Source organism: Leptonotus elevatus, chromosome 21 (assembly GCF_054856555.1).
Source record: "Leptonotus elevatus isolate MCC_2025b chromosome 21, RoL_Lele_1.0, whole genome shotgun sequence".
Classification (NCBI taxonomy): domain Eukaryota; kingdom Metazoa; phylum Chordata; class Actinopteri; order Syngnathiformes; family Syngnathidae; genus Leptonotus; species Leptonotus elevatus.
In genome coordinates, this window is record NC_141259.1 from 13,756,666 (window position 1) to 13,777,084 (window position 20,419).

Sequence of the window (20,419 nt, forward strand, 5' to 3'; positions counted from 1 at the left end):
GCCTCAACCTACTCGCGACCACGCCCTGCAGGCGCCTGCTCTATTCATAATCACATTCATAAGAACAAGAATCATCTCACTTTTCTTTTTGACGACGAAATCATTTGCACGCAAGCGTCTACTTGGAGAGAAAACGTTGGAGATTCATTGACGAAAGTAAGTGCTGCTGTCAAGAGTAAAAGAAAAATCATGATAACAGCGCACACAAAATATTTTATTCTCAGAAAAATAAAAAAAATCATTCAAAATGTATCCAAACGACAACAATGAAAAAATAAATAAAAGAGGAAGGTAAAATAGACACTAAAAGGACATTCCACTAATTGTCAACATATTAATGTTCATTCATACTCAATAGTATTTTACGACGCAAAATAAAAAAAACTCAAATGGAACTCAAATGTAACTATAAATTAAACTTTTTATGTCAGATTTGGAGGAATGTTTGCTGGCGAGTATTGTTCCATTACATGTGTGTGTATGTTGCTGCAGTGTTTGCGCATGAATGTTCGTTATTCATTTTTTGGAGCAATTTAAGAGCCTAGCATTGTGTGTTAGCCATAAGCTAGCGATGTTGGAAAGCAAAGTATAGATTGTATGAAAGCATGTAAGCCGGTGTGTTTAGTTTGACACAACTAAAAGTGGCGTGTCTGTCAATAAACAGCTTAAAGAAGCAAAGGTGGACGTTTTTTTGAGGTTAGGATAACTAGCATACTTTTGTGCTCACCGGACTCGATTTGCACGTACAACTGTGACGTCATGAATAAGCTTCAAGTGTTCCTGTTGTTAGTTTTCTTCAATTGTATTTGTGTATTCATAATTTATTACATTAATATCTCTGGAATGTTCACGTAGTAACCTGCTTGTATGCTTTTGGACAATTTGAGATAATGTGCCTTTTGAGTCAATCCAATTACTGTAATAGTACCAAAAAAAAAAAAAGCCACACATTAGGTTACCTCTACAATAATAAATCAAGAACTAGCTTTTATTTAGTCATTTTTGAGGCTCACTGGAGATGTGAAAATGTTTCCTTTTTATTTATTTATTGTCAAACCTTTTCCAGCAGCATCGCTCGAGGGAGGAATCTGGGTCGCTACTAAAAATAAGAGCCCTCCCCGCCCGCCTTTTGGAAGCCCCAACAGAAAGAACCTCATATGTGGTGGCACCGACCGACTGGCTCAGGTTCCTGTCTCGACAGGAAACGGTAAGTCTTCTTGGTGAGATGACAAAAAGCTTCCTGTGAACGTTTCTGCTTTGAACCATGCGACACATGCTAACGAGCTAAGTCACGACTGAAGCAAGCTCCGCCCCCTTCAGGAACAACTTTCCTAAGAATGCCAACAAGCAGCCTGGAATGTGGAGGACACGTTACCATGGCAACACATGCATGATAAAGACCTGGTAACTATGAAAGCCAAACTAAACAGATCAGGCCCCATGTATCGCCACGGTAACGGGAAATGGAAGTGGCTAAAAAAAAATTATATGGAGGCACTGTTTACGACAATCGTCACCATTAATAAGTGAAGAAATACAAAAATTTGCTTGATGCCAACTTTGTGGCTAAAGAAGAGACAGTCGACAGTTGATCTCGGCATTGGGACTTCTTGTTTGTCTTTAAGTCCACTTCCTGTTTCTCTTTGCCTTCCACTTCATGTTGCTTGTAGTAGGGTTGGAGCTCCTCTTCTAGTCTGATGAGCCCTGAGAGCAAATGCTAACTAATGGCTAACTCACCACAATGCTTAAAAAAAAAAAAACACTGAACATCTGGTATCTTTCTGATGATTTATTTGGAAACATTTGCTTGGTCATAAAAGTTGAGATCATCGCCGATGTAAGGATGCCTGGAAACACTTGAACTCCCAATAAAGGTCTCTTTACAGCTTAGAAGTTTTCAAGCCGAACATAATAGCTTTAGCATGTTAGCATCCAGTTGCTAACAATGAGGTATCCTCCACATGGCTAGTCATCTCCTGAGGGTGTAGCTAACTAGCTAGGTAAATGATATTTAAGTAACTAGCTAGGCTGTAGCATCAATATGAGCGTCAGGTGTCTTTGAGACTTTTTTCATTTCATTCAAAAAGTTTCCAAATATGCAATGAATTTCATATTCATTAATTGAAGTCGATGTTATGCTGTTAGAAATGCATATGGAGCAAGCGCCCAGTTTTTTTTTTTTAAATAAATAAATTAACTGGAACAGCAAAATATATCAGCGTGCTAACAAGGTGGACCTTAATTTAGCAACACCCATTTCGTTGACATGGCAGCGTGCTGTTTAATTGAAACCAAAAGTTGGGGATTTCAGAAAGTAAATTTTTTTATATTACTTGATAAGGTGTGGACACGTTAAGCTTGGCAACCTCGACAACAACCGGCAAAAGTGGAAAGTTTGACTGTTTAGTAGCGGCCCTCGACGCCCAGCTCCATCTCGGCCCTCTGTTGTATCTGGCGATGAACTGCGTGCACTTCCTGTTGGCTTAGCGTGCGCTCCATGTGGCGGTAAACCACGCGGAAGCACAAGCTCCGCCTCCCGCTCCTGAAACACACCACATGATTGATGGCTCTCTCTCTCACTCTCTTCATTCATCCTTACCCCCCCTCCCCCTCCCCCCCACCGGCGCCGCTTAATTATTCAACATCCGCACATACATTCAACCAGTCAATGTACTGTATGGTGTGTGCGCGTCTGTTGAATAATTGACGCCTCCATTATCCACATGTGCACCCCCACCATGGAGATCAATACACACACGCACACACAATCCCACTGCAAGCGTGTGCGTCCGTCTTGCAGTGTAAAAAAATTTGGGAGCCATTTTTTTGTGCTGTGATTTGCGTGCGTGTGCGTCATGAATAATGAAGCCGCCATTTTCCGAGTGCTAATTGCTGGTTAAGCGCTCCACTTGACCTTTAACGAGCCTTTCAAGCACCTGTGGGGTTAGCTTGCTCACTTTCATGACTTCCTGTCACAACAGGAAGTCAACACTTCCCGCATGTGTGTGCGCGTGAAAGAGCCGACACGAGGGCGTCCATCTCGTGAAACCGGGTCCAATCGATTGCGCTTGCACTTCAAGATGGAAGTCCATGGGTCCATTATGGTGTCACATGTCAGCCAATCGCAGCTAATGGCTCGTTAGCGATTGCTAATCTGCACTTGTGCTCGATTCCGTTCACTTGAAACTTGATTACATTTATTCTCTATCACTCCCATATCAGCATGTCTGTCTGTCCATATACAGTATCATGACTCAGTCCTGTATCATTTGTTGCATTTATGAAGCTATTTTCCCCTAAAATGAATTCCAACATATTTTTTTCGGATTTATTTCATGAAATAGTGCCTTTAGTAAGGGCTGTGCAATTAATCAAAATTCAATTACAATTTCAATTATTACACTCCGCAATTACTAAATCAGCATAATCGTCAGAAAAAGTTGTTAAAATTTTAAAATAACTAATTTATGAAATTTAGTTTCATCCAAAAGGAACTTGCATAATTATAGTGTTTCAAATAATTTTATTTGTCTTAATATTTTTTTACGTTTAAACATTTTCTTGTTTTGTACACAAAAATCAATTATCGTTCTAATCGTGATTTCAATTAGTACCAAAATAATCGCGATGAATATTTTCTTCATAATCGAGCAGCACTAGCTTTCGTTGACTCGCTGTAAATCAGCGATTCTTAAAGTGTCCTATGTGCACCACTAGGGCTCCCTCTAGTGGTATGAGAAAGCATCACTGAATTAAATACAAAGAAAATGGTCCTGCCATTTTGCAGATTTTTGTTGTTGTACAGTTAGTAACAATTTTGTTTTGGGTGTAATTTTAAATTAATTTAATTCTGCTATAAAAATATCTACACCCCGAGAATATTTAAGAGGCTTTTTCTATATCACGGTTTTCACTTATTGATGGGGTGGGCGTGGCCGATTCTACACGCACACACGCACACTTTTCTCCAAATGTCAACTTTTTTTCTTCTTCTCAAAATGTCACCTCCCTCCTCATTTGTCTCCTCCATTCCTCCCTTCCTCTGCAGTGCACGCGTACGCGCTTGTGTGTGTGCTCACGTGGGGTGCGCGAAGTCATCGTGCAGCGTGACCTCCTCCACCACGTCTCCGGCGATGCCGCGGACCAACTCGTAGAAGTCGTTGACGTGGAACGCCCGCTCGCTCGCCGCCGGCAGCCAGAAGGAGATGTCGTTGTACAGAGCGGGGTACTTGCTCAGCGCCTCAAAACACATGCACACACACACACAACATCATCATCATCCTCAACCGTTGACTTCAGTAGCAAAGAGGTAGCAGAATTTAGCAGGTGCAGTTCAGTGTGTGAGCATTTGCGGTTGATTAGGCGCTTATTGGGCCCTCCACGCTGCCGCAGGGGGAAGGTGGAGAGGTGGCGCCCAGGAGCGGCGCACTCCCACTGAGCAGGAGATGAGCCGTGATCCCCGCAGAGCCTTCCGGGAAAGCATTTGATCAATCGCGCCACCGGGTCACCTTCATCTTCATCCTGCGCCAGGAAATGCTTGATGGGGAAAAACCAGGCAGGAGGCGGTCACGCTACCTGAAAGCGGATCTCCTGATGGATGTCGTCCACGCGGAATTGCTTGAGGAAGCGCTCGTCCTGGCTCCAGAACATTCTGATGTCGGGGATGTTGTACAGAATCATGGCCAGACGCTCCAGGCCCAGTCCGAACGCCCAACCCACCTTGTTGGCCGCGCCGGCTGACAACAAACGACAACACAAAGAACAATATGGCAGACAACTACAGCGCCGCAAAATAGCTTTTTGAATATTTATATTATTTTTAAGACCATCAAACTAATTCAGATATTGGACCAAAAAATTTACCAAAGTAAACACAAATGTAGTTTTTGAATGATGATTTTTTTTAAAGAGGTAAAGAGGCTTTCCAGGGCCTGGATGACTTGCTGTGATTGATGGAACAATGAATTCTGCTCTCTACCAGAAAGTTCTGCCGTACAATGTTGAGTCTTCAGTTCAGGACCTCAAGATGAAGCTCACAAAACATCAAATATACAAAAACAAATGGATTGGTCGCAAGCAGAGGTGGCAAATCCAGGTCCAGAAAGTAAAAACCCTGCCACTGTTTGGCTTTAGCCCCTCATGCTAGCTAGCTCCCGAGCACCATGCGAGCTAGCTAGGGAGCTAGCTAGCTAGCACCTGGGGCTAAAGCCAAACTGTGGCAGGCTTTTTACTTTCTGGACTTGGATTTGTCACCTCTGGTCGCCAGCCAATGTCAGGGCACAGAGAGACAAACAAGCATTGCCGCTCAGATTCACAATCACTGCCCGCTTCCCCATGGTCAGCCTTGAGGACGCACACAGGAAGTGACATAGTTGATGTGCCGCGCAGCGGTGTGACAGGAAGTGGCGCCCACAGCGTGCGCAGATGGCACCTAAACGCCGTCCTCTGCTGACAACAAAGTGGATAAAGACGTGCGAGACCAGCGGCGGCAGAAGGAAATTCTCTCTAGTTCGCGACATCTCGGCAAATGTGTGCCGCCTGCCGGCCTCGCCATCTGTCCGCCGCAAACGTGGGCCGCGCCCGCCAGGAGCTTCAATTGGATTCGGGAGTGACACGACATCCTTTTTACAGCGCTTAGGCTCGTGACTGGTCGCGGCCTTGAGCCTATATGACCCGCCCACAGCAATCATGTGACACGCGTTTACGTTTGTCCTTCACAACATGGCGCCCGTGACCTTCAGCCTTCTCATCACGACCTTGCTGGACATCCTTCACAAGTGAGAAAGTCACAAGGCACTCCTCCTCCTCTTTCTTCTTCTCCCAGAGTTGGTTTGATTTCCTTGATCAAGCGATCACGTCTTGATTATCATCTCATCTCATTGTTTTCGCCGGCTCCGCCCGCCCACCACGTCCCCTGGGGGACATCAAACGCTGCTGAGGTAGACGTCTTCGGCGCTCATTAAGACACGTCGACGTCTTCATCACTGAAACGCGCTGATGTCTTCATCACACCCACTCGGATCGTCACGTGACACGCGCACACACAGCTGAGTCAGACACACGCAGATGGACACGCACGTCGTCGAGTGCGACAGGAGGGTGAGGATGACGGACGGTGTTGACGGAGGGATGATAAAGAAGGTGGCGAGGAAGGCCATCATGGCGACGATGACGATTGTGATGACGACGACAACAGGCGTGCGTGTTGTCTTGGATGTTGGTTTCGCGTACTACGACTTGCGAGATGATGTTGACATGGCGTGTACTCGCCTTCACCTTCTCCAGCAGATTGTGTTTATACCTCTGACCTACAAAGACGCGTGGCAGTGTTGTGAGACAAAATTGGCTGCGTGGCGTCAACATGATGATGATGTCATCAGTATAGATGTAACGATAACGCAATATTGTGGTATTAATTAAAATTGCCACAATATCGTTGTCGTCGTCATTAGGGGTGGGAATCTTTGAATGCCTCACGATTCGACTCCGATTTTTGGGCCTGCGATTAGATTCAGAATCGATATTCGATTCAAAAAGATTTGATTGACAATGATTTTTGCTTCAATCTATAGAATTGTAATGATCTACTCCAGTCTGACTCGCTAATGCTAATTAGCGCGCAACTCGCTGAACTTTTATCACTCAAAAGAACGGTTCCACACTGCAAAAAAAACAACTTTTGTTGGAATAACTTGATCGTGACTTTTTCCTTCTTTTCTCTAATGTGGCTACAACTTAACAGTGTATTAGGCCACATAGAACCACACTGCCCCTCAGTGGCCAAACCGGGTACAACATGAACAGCGCTCCAAATAAAGGCACACACAGACAAAGGCAAGACAGTATAAAATAATTTAAAATCGATTCTGAATCGTACTAAATGAGAATCGCGACGGGATAACCTCACCAAAAAAAAAGAAAGGAAAAATATCTTTCGTCGCAATTATTTGAAATTTGATGTGTGAAAAGTACTAGTGGTATCAGCTGCAAATCGAGTGGAATACTTGCACTTGTTATCGGACGTCCCGTGTGGGTTGACGTCTTTGAACGCAGGGCGTTGATGAGTGACTTTTTGATCTATTAGCATCTCAAAGGCGCTTTGAAGGAAACCTGCCTGTCACGACGACGCAACAGCCTCAAAGGAGACGAGATGTTTCCGGCGGCGTGCCAAGACACTTAAAGCTTTCACCGTTAGCTAAACTCTTTGCAAGCGCGCGACGTGAGGAGGCGATTATTTATAGACGCGTCAGATTATTCATGAGGCTCATCATCAAGCGGGCGGCGTGGCCACCGAGACGATCTACGCTAATGCTAATGACTACGATAGGATGTCATGTCGCAGCGCGGTGGTCGATTACGTAGCTCATCATATCCACGGCAAGTCCGTGTCAGACATCAGGTGCTTTTGTGCGTGTGCGGCCGCACGCAGCAAAGCTCCGCCCCCACGCTCTTAAGGCCTCCCCCACTGTTTGTTATGGAACACAGCGGCCCGCTGAGATGGATCGCTGCACAAACAAATGTTTGCTCTGCCCTTCGCGAACCCCCGAGACGCACGCACACACACACACACGCGCGCTCACACTGAAATGCTCAGTCAGAAATGTTTATTTTTTTAAGATGATTTTAGCGAGACGGAGCGGCAGACGTAACGTGGGAAGAAAATTGAAATTGTGGTCGCATGCGAGATACAAAATTCTCATTTAGGTCTTTCCATGACCAACTTGAAGAAATTCAGCAACTTCCTGGCAAACATTGATATTGAATCAGCGTAATTAATTCAAAATGTTTTTGACGATTTCAGGATGATAAGTAACATTTTGTGATGGCGACGTAAAATGGCACCAACTACGGTGAGGAAGACGAGTCAAGACACCGCCACGCCACCATGCACTGCCGGGAACAACTTCAAAATAAAAGTGGCATTGATGTCCAGGTATTGTTTGCTAATTTGTATTTTGTGTGCACATTGCAACAACTTCATGGGTACAAATTTACATTTTGTGCTCATGATAGAGACACTTTTTCAATTACACCCTAAACCGCCCAAAAATAATTTTAGTCTTAATTCAAAACAATACTGATACACATTCTGCTTGTGTCAAGAAGGTAAAATCGGATTAAAGTCATGTCGGGAACAATTAACAGCCTCTCAAAGCTGTCACCTCAGGCCCTCTGGGAATGTGGTGGGGCGGGGTTGGGAGGGGGGTGAGGGAGTTGGGGGGGGGGGGGGACCACCAGCTGGACACCAGTCATTTTCTCCAGTGGGTGTTCGGGTGCCAGACAGAGCGAGGGATGGAGGAGGAGGAGTGTGGGGATGAAAGGCTGGACGGATGAGGGGGGGGCAAAGAGAGCTGTCTGTCACACAAGGGTCAAAGTTCAGGAGAAGGCGGCTCATTACAAGTGTGGAAACACACAGGAGGGGCAACAGACATCCATCTTTCCAGCCTTCCTCCAACTCTCTCCTCCGTCAGCCTCCCATCCAGCGCTCAGAAAAAAAAACCTGACTCATCACAAGGAAGAATTTCAACGTGAGAAATGAAGCGCCGCTTAATGACAGCAGGATGAGGAGACATGGGCGGATGGGCGCGCACATGATTTATTCAGGAGGGGGATTAAGAGCCAAAGGAAGCACCTGAACCTCTCACACACACACACACACACACACACACACATAAAGGGCCCGTGGTGACAGCTTTGAGAGCCTGTTAATTGTCACCAACACGACTTTAATCAGATTTCACTAACCACACACACACGTGCACACGCACACATTATCCCACCAGCATCCTCCCCCTTTTTTTTTTTGTCCCCTGGGACGTGTGTGTAAATCAGGTTTTTGGCCAGGAGGCGTGGCCATTAGCAAGTCCCATCTGTTGGGAGGGAAACCCCTGGGAAACACGCACACACACACACACGTGTGTGTTTTATGTTCATGCACACACATTCATATTCAATGTACAAAAAGATGCATAATGAACACGCGCGCGTGCGCGCGCGCGCACACGCACAGTGTAATGAATAAATAAGAGGGAAAACCACTCGGTCTTCTAGCAGCTTCTGAGTGAATTAATGAAGATGTTTAATTTCTCCTCCGCCATCCATCACTCCCCCTTCCTCGTCTTCCGGACTTCCTCTATCCCCCCCCCCTTCTTGCTCTCCTTTTGTCCTTTTCCCCTCGACCCCCCCCCCCCCCCTGCACACACACGCTGGGCCTCAGGCGCCACATATGGCAGTCACACTATTAAATAAGACGCACGCCAACCGGTGTCCCCTGTTGCCGCCCCCCCCCCCCACCACCACCACCACCCGCTTGCTCTACTGCAGTCACTCGGGTGCTCTCTCACTTTTTTGCTCTCTATTGTCTCCAACGCTGCAGAAATATTGGATGGAGAGTGTAAGCGGGAGGTGTTGAATGTGGTGCGTTGCCGCGGCAACCAGCCACACTGCCGCAGTGGAGATGTAGGGGAGGTGCGCGCGGGTTCTCCCAACACACTCGTCTCGTGCAGCGTGCGCGTACGAATGAACGCGTGAGCGTCTTTGAACTATTTTTGGCCCGCTCGCCTCTCTCGCCGAGTTTGCTGGCCCGTGTATTCGTGTCATGGCGGCAGTCAAACGCCGAGCGCCGCGGTGGTGGGGGTGGGCGTGATGGGCGCGTTCGCTCAGTGTCGGAAAGTATCAATTATTGATGGGAACAAGCAGCGGGCCAGCACAAGTAAGGAAGTCAGTTCAGCAGCCAGCAAGCAAGCAGCTCACTATTTAGCAGGAAGTTCACTTGAAGTGAGCGTGTTTGTGGGCGGGGTAACGACCTGTGACTTAGCAGAAGGCCTATCAATGGCGGCAATAAATATTATTATAGAAAAAGTTAGGGATGTTCGATACTGCTTTCTTCAGACTATGAGTACTCGACTATTGAGTAGTCGCCGATGCCAAGTACCGATACCACTTGTACTTTTGATACATAAAATTTCCCTCACAGAAAAGAATGAGAAGGACCTATATACCCTGATATAGCATTTTTCTCCTTACAATTGCATGAAATTAATAGCAATTTTCTATTCTTATAATTTATAGTTCCTCATCGATTCATTTAAATAAGGGCTGATACCTGGCATCAGTACTCGCCCATCCCTAATTAGCACTATTATTATTATTATTATTAATATTCACACTTGTAGCAAAAGTATAGTCGAACTTTTGACTGTATTGTCATTGGTAATTATCATCATGATAAATAATTATCAATGAAATCTCTACTAAACATCTCGTTTGATATTTTTTTTTACTGTTGTGTAGTAATAATAATGTGCACATTGTTCACTTTTTGTATCTAAAATCATTGACATGAATAATAATTACAGATGTTCAATGCCACTTTTTTAAAAATATTGATACGTAAAATTCCCCCCCAAAACAATGGCAGATCATTTCAAAGATAATTTTAATGAAAGACCTAAATATCCCAATGTATCATTTTTTCCTTAAAATTACAGGAAATTAATGTCAATTTTCTAATTTTGTTTTTTTGTTTTTACTGAAACTATTTGTCGATTGCGTTGCTCTTGATGATGTCTTTTTTTTAAATAATAATAATAATAATATTGTTCTAATTCCTCATTTAGAGTCCCTGATCCTAAAACAGCCTCAAGAGGGCGCTATTGCAAATGACGATACCTTGAAATACGGCCTGGTATCGACCCGATATGATACCTGGTAAGTGCTCGTCTATCCTTACTAACAATAATGATAATATTATTGGCATTGTGTTTTACGTTTTTTAAATAGAGATGTCAATATTATCACCATTAACATTTAACAATAATGGGTGATGTCATACTTCTGCCGCTGCCGATGTGTCGCTTTTGAGGGTGATGTGATTGGCTGGCTATTGATTGCAGTTTATTAGTGAAATGTATCCAGATGAATTTCTAGTTGCTGTTTTTGGTTGATGACTCCAAATGTGTGCCCGCGCGCGCGTGTGCGTTCTGACCAGAGTTGAGCAGCTGCTGCTCCATGACTCCGCAGCCCAGCACCTCCATCCAGTCGCCACGGAAACGCACCTCCATCTCAAAGGAGGGATGAGTGAAGGGGAAGTAGCAGTCCACCCAGCGCACCTCCAAGTCTGCCGAGGAAGACGAGAGACGAGGTCACGCGAGGAGCCGCGTCGCGGGACGGCGAGGTCGTGCGAGGTGAGGCGGGCGCGCGCGACCTCCTCCGAACAGGTGCCTGACGAGTCTGCTGAGCGTTTGTTTGAGGTTGAACTCCAGCAGCTTGACGGCCTCCAGACTGTGGACTTCCTGTTTGTGCGGCGTCCTGCGTCCACCCGCCGCCTCAAACATGTTCAGCTCGTCGCCGTTGGCCACGTTGCAGAAGAGCTGAGCACAAAAGTCCCACCACCATGTCAGAAATAGTAGGTACTTCTTATGTCCATTTCAATTGGCAATAATCAAATAGTCTTTGTTTGGTTTTTTAACTCATTTGCTCCCCAAAACGTATAAATACGTTCTATTTTAAATGTTTTAAGTGTCCCAAAGACGTTTTATGTTTTTTTTTATGCTAGAGCATTCAGAAGCCTTTGATGCAACCTCTCAACTGCAAAGAACGGTTGAAAAAAAAGGTAGTTATTACACAAACGGCCAGCAGGTGGCAGCAGAGCAAACGAGATCAACCAGGGCCACGTTGAAAAAAAGCTCACTCACAGTTCTAAACAGATTTGTGAATAATGATGAAACTTAGCTATATTATAATGCTAATTGCTGCAAAACGGAAACTGATAGAAATGTACTTTTTTTCCTGATGAAATAAGAGACTCTAATCTTTCGTTTGGTAGGTTCCATGTTTTTATAGCAATAGAACACAATATTCGGTGGGCCTTGCAAAATCAGTCAAAATCCAGTAAAACAGCCGGGAGTGAAGGGGATGGCTTCAGTGAAAATGGCTGCGAGTGAATGAGTTAATCTGCATATCTAAAAAAATGACTGATTTCTCATATTTAAGTTAAAAAAAAAAGTCTAATACTGTGGTGCTACCTTGACTTAGGACTTAGGAGTGCCCCAACTTAGCATTTTTTTCCGTTACAAGCTGTCACTCGGTCAATTTTTTTGCCCAACTAATGAAATCTCAAATCAAAATTTCAGATTTTTGCTCCGAGCCTAAAACAAAATTGTGCGTTTCATGTTTTTTAAAGTCAAAATCCCATGGCATTATGGGAACAAATGCTATGTTTATAGCATTTAGCCTACAAGTACATTTGAATGTATTTGCCGGTCGAAAATGTTTACTCCATACTGGCAGTTCCACACGTCCATATTCTCGTTTTTTCTGTTAGGCAAAAAGAACTGCAATGAATTGTGGGTTGGTGCTCGAAAATGGAGCAAGTGTAGTTTTGTTACCTGGCGATTGGAGAAGAGACGCACGCCCTCCATCTGGTGGAAGACGGGATAGTGGCTGGCGTCAATCTCGTCCCGCCTGTAGACGTCTCCCGCCAAGAGGAAGGCATCCAGCCCGCTGCTCACCAGCTCCCTCTGGTGGGCAGACGTGTGCGCGCGCAGAATGGTGGTCCTGCGAGAAGAGGTGAGAGGGCGCGGGTACGATATGGGCGAGGCAGGGCGAGGCGAGGCGGGGCGGGGCGGGGCGGCTCACCTGTTCAGGTAATAGTTGTCTCCGCGCTTTCTGCTTGGGTGCTCGGGCGGGATCAGCAAGCTGTCAATCAAATCAATCGGTGAGCAGATGAACGAACTGCTCGGGATGCTGTAAATCAATCAAACAATCAAATGACCTGTCAAAGTTCTGTTCCACGGTGACCACGGGGCTCAGGTTGTCGTGGGCCGAGAACAGCGGGTTGCCCGAGCGACCCGTGTAAGCACTGATGAGAAAAAGAACACAACAAACATGATTGATAGTGACCGCAAAGTGACAGGCCGCTAATGAGCGAGCGCGTGTTCAAGAGGAAAGGTCACAAAATGGCAGAATCATAAAATCACTTCACCACTTCGAAATGGAACATTAACGCGCCGCTTTTTTTCTACCGACTCAGCCAAAAAGTGGCGGCACCTGTAAAAGTGAGCTTTGATCCTTTCCTTGAGGAGCCACAGCGGGTGATGCCGTTGGTTGTGGAGGTTGCGGCCCACTTTGGCCAGGACCTTCGGCGTGACGTTGGTGAAATCGTCACACGGGTATGCGCGGCCCAACACCTCAACGCTAGCCTGGCCGATGGCGGGTTTGAGGGCGGGGCCATGAGTGCAGGCGCATCGGCATGATGTGGCCAGAGGGGGCAGCAGGGGGCGCAGCAGCTGGCGGAGGATCATGTCCGAACAAAGCGCAACGTCAGCAGAATATTCTGTCCCGAGTAAAATCGCTGACACAAAAGGTCAGCGTCGTCATTTGCTCAACATGACTGCAGCAGAATCCAACGTCGAGGAACAGAAAACTTCCTGGGAAAAAATGACGGGATGAATGAATGACCAACTTTAAGTTTGACAAACAAAACAATTAAAAAGCGACATCCAAATATTACCAACAGTGCCCACTGCTATAACAATGATTTGTAAAGGTACATATTAGGCAGGCCCAACTTAGTAGTACCACATTGTGCCACAACATGCCAGGCATCAACGAGCTCTCGCTGTTCAACATTCAACAAGGAAACGGTGAGTAATTCTGCAAGAACAGAATTTATTACAGCGTTCATTCGTCCATGTTAGGTGCATCCTGGTTTTGTCACAGCTGCATATCCCACCCTAAACGCAATGTCGCTCTGTGATTGGTCCGAACCACCAGTGGTCGATGAAAATCAACGGGCTCTGTACAAAATGTATTCTCCGGAGTTTGTGAACTCACAAATACAGCGAAAATTCATCTTTCAGAGCAAGGTTATGAGATTGCAACCCCCTCCTTAAATTCATTTGTTTGTCCAATCCTCGCATGCTATTCATCATATACAGATGTCTAGTAAGAGTATTCTTGCATCAGGTTCACGTAAATATTTCGCATTACAAATATTGGAAATATTTTTTTTATTATAAAAAGTGTCCAGCTGTATCGAATATTGCTCATTTACAAACGTGATCATGTTTAGTAGCGTGCTTGCAGTTTGCAAGAGTGTCGATTAGAAGTGTGCTGCATCATAGTAAGAGGCGTGTCTAATATTTTGGTGAAGTAACTGAGTTAGTTACATGTTGACAAATAGTGACAAATATAAAACATATCAATTATCGTAAAATCATTTGATGGCGTTCCATGGCCCCCAGACAGTGACCTCCGACCACAGCAGTTAGTTAATCTATCGCTTTTAACTTTTTAAACAAATAACTGTGAAAGCCTCTTAGCTCTTGTCTGTTTCCCTTCAAGCAATCAATAACAACTAAGGGCAATCGAGGGTAAAGCGATATGGTAATCGACATATATGCTGTTTGGCGTGTTGCAATAACGCGCATAATCTCACACCAATGCATGTCGGTAAAACACTTAAGTTTGTGTTTCAACGATTATTTTATAATAGTAAAGTAAGCAAGGGTGGCTTACCTTCAAACGCTGTATGGCAGTACCTCCCGTGTACTAGTAGCTACGTGCCCGAATGTTTAGGTAGTCGTTTAAAGTATAGTTTGGCAAATATATGCATATAGCTCGCCCAATTCTATACCAAATAAGATGTTATTATAATTTTTATTGGCCAGAAAAAAACAGAAAAGGCAAAAATCAGCGGCACGAATGTTTAAATGGGACAGGCGTTCTTTGGGCACACTTGTCAGTGGGGTCCTAATGCCTGCTGGGCAATGTTTTGTAGCTATTAGCTTAGCAACATGATGGCGGCGTCCTCGAGAGCGCAGGTGATTTCTCTGTACAGGATGCTTCTACAAGAAAGTTATAACTTCCCCTCGTACAATTACAGGTAAGGCGTGTTCGTCGATAGTCGCGCATGCTTTCGCCACGTAATTTCTTTTCAAGGGAATGTCAGCCAGCGGCGTGCTGCGTGCTAATGTAGCTTCTCACTGTTTGCATCAGACGTCACTGAGTGACAGCCTCCACATTTACGCAATAGAACAAAATAGAATGCCCTTATTTTCATAGTAAACGTGTACTATGAGATTGAAAGCAGGATAAAAAAAAGAAGAGTTTTTTATGTTGTTGTTCTATGCGCTTCCCACTACGCCAAACATGGTATTCTTATTATGATTATGTAATTTGTGTTTATGAAATATGAACTCAGCGGCCACTTGCTGTTAACTGAAAAGGACATCACAGTGTGTAAGTGCTCAGGTAAGGACCAATCATGACTCACCTTTTTTCTGGATTTGGTCATGTGACATTTGTCTGAGGCACTGTGATGTCATTTGTAGTCGGCAGCAAGTGGATAAAATGATGCTGCTGAATTCATATTTCACAAACACACTATTAATCGCAAAGCAGGGTTTAGACTAGTAAAGCCGCATAGAACATCATGTGAAGACATTTTTTGCCTTGACTTCCCTTCTGATAATTTGAACATATTACAGATCAAACCAGTTTGTGCATTTTCTGCACTGCCAATTTAAAATGATGTCCTGTTTTTGTGTAATGAGGGATAGAAATATGGATAAAAATATATATTATTTTTTTAACCTGATTGATTAATTAATTGTAAAATCATCTGACAGATAAGTCGATTTCGTGCGTCGTGCGTGACAGCAAAGAAAGCGTGACAAATGTGCATTCGAAGACGACGCTTGTGACATCAAGAGCACACGCGTCAAACTTGCGCTTCACTTCTCCTGCCATCCTTTACAGTCTCTTTCCTTCCATCTTCCTCTCTGCTTCCCTTCATTGCCGTCCTCATCCTCCCTCCATTTCGTCCGTATAAAATCCGTTGGCTCGTCATCCCACCATCATGTCCTTGTACGCGCTGGTGTTTAACGACGCCTCGTAAATCCGGCCCATCACTGCTTTACTGGCGCGCTCTTAAATGCTCAACGAGCTGCGCCCGCAAGTAGAAGAAGAAGAAGTGGAACTTGTCAAGGTCAATGAGCATATCTGCCAGCTGTGTCGCATCTCCACTCCATCATCAGGGCAAGCGGCGCGCATTGAATTAACAACACTTTTACACCCCCTCCAAAAAAAAGACCCCCCAATTGGAATTCATGCAAAATTCAGCCACAACGCCCCGCCCCCATCCCCTTTTGTCCAAGCTTTCCCCACTTTGTAGGCAAGCTCGTGGAAATATGGTGATTGTAAATTCTACAATGCTCACAGGCGGATCTTCTTTCTATGACGTTGTTACAACAATAATTATTAGGACTTAGTTGGGGGCCTTCTCTGCCTGTTCTACTTGCTATTAATTATACTGAGTTGACATTAAGTAGAGCTCGCGTGGTACTGCACTGAAGGCGTACTACTAAATTGGAACTTGCCTGTGTACTGAAATTCCCATTTAAAAAAAAAAGCTTCAAAATTTGCAATGCAGAGTGGTTCTTAAAAGATGAAATGTGATGTACAGTAATGGGGAGTGTGTGTGTTTGCTAACACACACAGTCATCCGACACTGTGTACACTCCCTGTGCTGCCTATCGCTTTATTGATTTCTGCCGAGTGTGTTTTCAATCCCCAAGCTGCACAAATCAAATTAGCGCCAACAGCCGAGTCGTTTGAACTCGGACGGCCTCCGCCTGCGACCCGCCAGCTTTCACGGGAAAGCAGACCTTTTTTTGTTAGCGTCTTTCGAAGAGGAACTTGAGCCAAGAATGTTCTCCCCAGCTAGCCTCAGCGCGATATTGTCAGGAATTGGATGCATTTGCCCATTTGGGGAATAAGAATGAAGACGATGAATCGAGTCTGGAGGCTGACATTTTGGCCTTTAACCCGCCCGCTGCTGTCGCCCGAAATTAACGTCAAAGTTCCCATTGGGTTTGCGTTGCCAATGTCCTGTGACAAACCCAGACAACAGTTGAGCCAAGTCAACAGCGCGTGCTACCTTTGACCTCAATTTTACTCAACAGCAGAGGGCGCTGTCTGACAAAGTGGCACTGGCCTGAGATGTGTGAAAACGCTATTTAATTTTCATTCCCCTAACATAATATTTATCAGAATCACCTTTTTAGAAGCAACAGATGTAGAAAGATATAACTAATACTATTATTAGATTAGATATATATTCTTTATCCTCTACAAAAAAAAATGACTGTGACAGCATTTTACTGCACTGCCCCCTGGTGGCGAAACATGGTCACAGAACAAATTCAACAAATTTTCTCAAGGAGCAACTATAAATGCAAACCCATGGACAATTGACTGTAAAGATAAAATGTAATAATAATCATCATAATCGTAATAATCATCTGCGTGTGTTCCAGGACGTACGCAGTGCGGCGTGTGCGTGACGCTTTCCGTTTCAACAAGAATGTGGACGACCCAAAAATGGTGGAGAGGCTGGTGCTGGAGGGCCGCCAGTCACTGGCGCTGATACAGAGACAGGTAACACACATGTACACACATGTACACACACGCACACGCACACGCTAGCGTAGCCGCATGATGACTAGCATGCAGATGAGCACCTGTTTACTGACCCGCCACCTGTCCCTCTCACACACAAACTTGTGCGCACACACGCAGGCCTCGGCCGGCTAATCACCTGAGCTTGTTCCCATAATGCATCAGGGCCCTCGGGTTCATTCTCGGGTGCTTCCAGCAGACGCCGTCAAGGATAATGTGTGAGTGTGTGCGTGTTGTCAGGTCATGGACTATTACAACCGGCCGTGTTTGTGTGCCTGTGTGTGTGTGTGGGGGGGGGGGGGTTTGCTGCATGTGTGCCCGTGTGTGCGTATGCTCGCACACGCACGTCGTCCGCCGCAGGCCAGAATTGAAATCAGCGCTCGCTGATGCACTTTGAGCTCTTGGGAAGACGAAGCTGTGCGCCTGCGAAAGTAGGACGACACTCTGCGTGAACGACTGCGTCACTGACTTACCTCGACGCCCCCCCTCCCCAAACAACACCACCCCTCCCCTACGCTTTCCTTCCGTCACTGGAAATCCGCAGCCCCCCCGCCCTGCGGCTCCCCAAACCCGCGCGCACACACACACACACACACACACGTTTAGTCGGGAATGATGAATGCCACATTCATCTACATAACTACAACTAAAATAGAAAAAATATTAAATAAACCCATTCTGACTAAAACGGGCAAATACGCTTTAAAAAAAAATAAAAAAATGTTGAAGTCGAGTTAACCTTGAAAGCTACACTGTGTTGGCGGACACGCCCCCGTCAACTGTCCGCCTTGCAACAGCATCAAAGAAATACCAATGTAGACGAATCGAGCAACTCATTTCCTGCCACAAATGAGTTTACACAAGGGCGAGGAGAACGGTCGCCAGTGGGAGCCCGATTGCATCACTTTCGGGATCTCCTCTCGCCCCCGCCACGTTTTAAAGAGGAAAGGGACGGCGAGACGCACCAAAACACGCCGTGTGGAAACGCGCTAAGGAGGAGGAGCAAGGAAGATGACGACAACTTTTCAATCAACTTTATTTCGGACACGTATTGACAAACCTTCAAAAAAGATTTCTGAAATAATCAGGAGCCAAAGAAAGCTTGTGGACGTTAAAGGACAAAAAGAAGATCAAAAGCACATGCGCTTTTCTTTTTCTTCTTCTTTCAGTTTACAAGCAATTTTCATCCTCATCAAAATCATCATCATCATCATCATCGTGTGTGGTGGCAGAGGAAGTCTCCTCGCCGCCGCAGCAATTTCCATGAAGGCCACGCCCCTCGTTGCTGATTGGCAAATAAGGCCACACTCCTACGGCACAAAGCGGCCAATGGGGGCGGACAAATGTCGCCATCGCTGTCCCGTGAGCACTTGGCGCCCCCCGGTGGCCGCATGCAGCAATTCCACTCGTTCCAGTCAATAAAGAAATACTTGTGAGTGGCGCAAAAGTCAGTGTGACGTCATGGAAAGAAGCAACATCATCACGTCTTCTCTCCGCTCACTTTATACCTCACCCAGACTGACTTTGAGATTTTGGATGATTTCAGATGTCGTCATGTTCTCTTTGAGGTCACTCAAGCTCGGTGGATCTAAAACTGCTTGACAGCAAGTAGTACCTCCAAAAATACAGTTGCATAGTTCCACTCAATTACTTATTCAAAGTTACTAAATACTCTTACATCTACTAAAATACTCCCTAAAAGTTACCCAAATACTTCAAGCAGATGTACTTAAAGATTACTTAAGTTACTTGAGGAACTACTTAAGTCTACAAAAATACTCCCCAAAAGTTACAACTTAATACTCGTTAGTGTACTCAGACTTCAAGTTACTTAAATATGAATAGAGGTAAATAAAAAGTGGATTTAAATAATGATTCAACAAATTTTACCTGTCCTTAATATATGCTGATCTTCTTTGTCTGTGTCTATATAACTCTGCTGCATCGCCTCCTGGTGGCCAAAGCAGGCAGAGCACATAGAATTGGACAAACAGTTTCATTCTTATGGCATTATCAAGCTATGTTTTTAAAGTACAATGTTATAGAGGACTATTTTTACTTATTCAAAAAAAAAAAAAGTCCAACCATTTGTGTCTTTTGGGGGGCAGACAGGCTGGAACGAGTTAATTGCGTTTCCTTTCATTTACGTGGGAACAAGGATTTGAGATGAGTGTTTTGACTTTTGAGTATGTTGACAGAACTGATTCAGCTTGTATCTCAAAGCACCCCTGCGCACGGGGTCATGTGGAACCGATTTGTTCTGGGGGGAGGGTATCTTATCCTCTTGTTTGTGTACAGCACAAAATCAATCAAGCACACACACAGTGATGCAAACAGAGCGAGAGTTGCGTAATAGCAAATATTGCAGAAGGGCAAATAAACATTCAATACCTGTCATGTGATTTTCTTTTGAGCGATTGCATGTGATGTCATGATTTGATGCGATTGCCGCGACGAAGCCGGCCTGTCGCTGATGCCATGATTTCCCCGTGCGCAGGTGGCCGTGGGCAGCATGTTCCAGGCCCAGAAGACGGTGGTGGAATAACAAGAGGAGCACGTGACGTCACACCAGCCAATGGGGTTGCAGCTTTTGAGGTGGGCGGTGCATCATGGGAAATGTGGGTGCGTCCTACTTCCCTCCGCAGTCTTTGGATGTTTCATGAAGAAAGTATAATAAAAGCACTTTATGAGACAAATTGCAGTGCACGTTTTGGTTGCGTGACACGTGGACCCTGCGGAGAGGGCTGGGTGGGCGTAGTCAGGTGGAAGTGGGCGGGGTCCAATGTCAGGTTAGCAGGGCGAAGGTGAAGTGGGTGACTGACCATGCAGCTTGCAGACAAGCTAATAATAGACCAGCGTGTTGTTTGAGTACTGGCCCGCTTCCTCGCATACATCATTTGTTTGACTCACACACACTCACACACACACACACACACACACACACACACACACACAC

At 45.2% G+C, this 20,419-nt stretch overlaps 2 protein-coding genes and 1 long non-coding RNA gene across 3 annotated transcripts; 2 read left to right on the forward strand and 1 right to left on the reverse strand.

Annotated features, from left to right (window-relative positions):
• Positions 1-1,776: 1,776 nt before the first annotated feature.
• Positions 1,777-14,698, reverse strand: fars2 (phenylalanyl-tRNA synthetase 2, mitochondrial). The gene is made up of 10 exons (XM_086066060.1): positions 14,521-14,698; positions 13,051-13,430; positions 12,776-12,862; positions 12,640-12,699; positions 12,390-12,558; positions 11,207-11,372; positions 10,988-11,119; positions 4,576-4,736; positions 4,080-4,240; positions 1,777-2,542 (listed from the first exon to the last, which is right to left on the reverse strand). Exons 2-10 carry the CDS (start codon positions 13,302-13,304, stop codon positions 2,404-2,406), a joined length of 1,329 nt encoding a protein of 442 aa, XP_085922186.1. The 5' UTR covers positions 13,305-13,430; positions 14,521-14,698; the 3' UTR covers positions 1,777-2,403.
• Positions 7,712-12,559, forward strand: LOC147156020 (uncharacterized). The gene is made up of 4 exons (XR_015092089.1): positions 7,712-7,933; positions 10,620-10,710; positions 10,991-11,407; positions 12,326-12,559. It is a non-coding gene; the product is annotated as an uncharacterized LOC147156020 (long non-coding RNA).
• Positions 14,699-14,742: 44 nt separating the features above from the next.
• lyrm4b (LYR motif containing 4) lies at positions 14,743-20,159 on the forward strand. Its single transcript, XM_086066073.1, has 3 exons — positions 14,743-14,887; positions 17,322-17,442; positions 19,961-20,159. Exons 1-3 carry the CDS (start codon positions 14,799-14,801, stop codon positions 20,006-20,008), a joined length of 258 nt encoding a protein of 85 aa, XP_085922199.1. The 5' UTR covers positions 14,743-14,798; the 3' UTR covers positions 20,009-20,159.
• Positions 20,160-20,419: the final 260 nt, after the last annotated feature.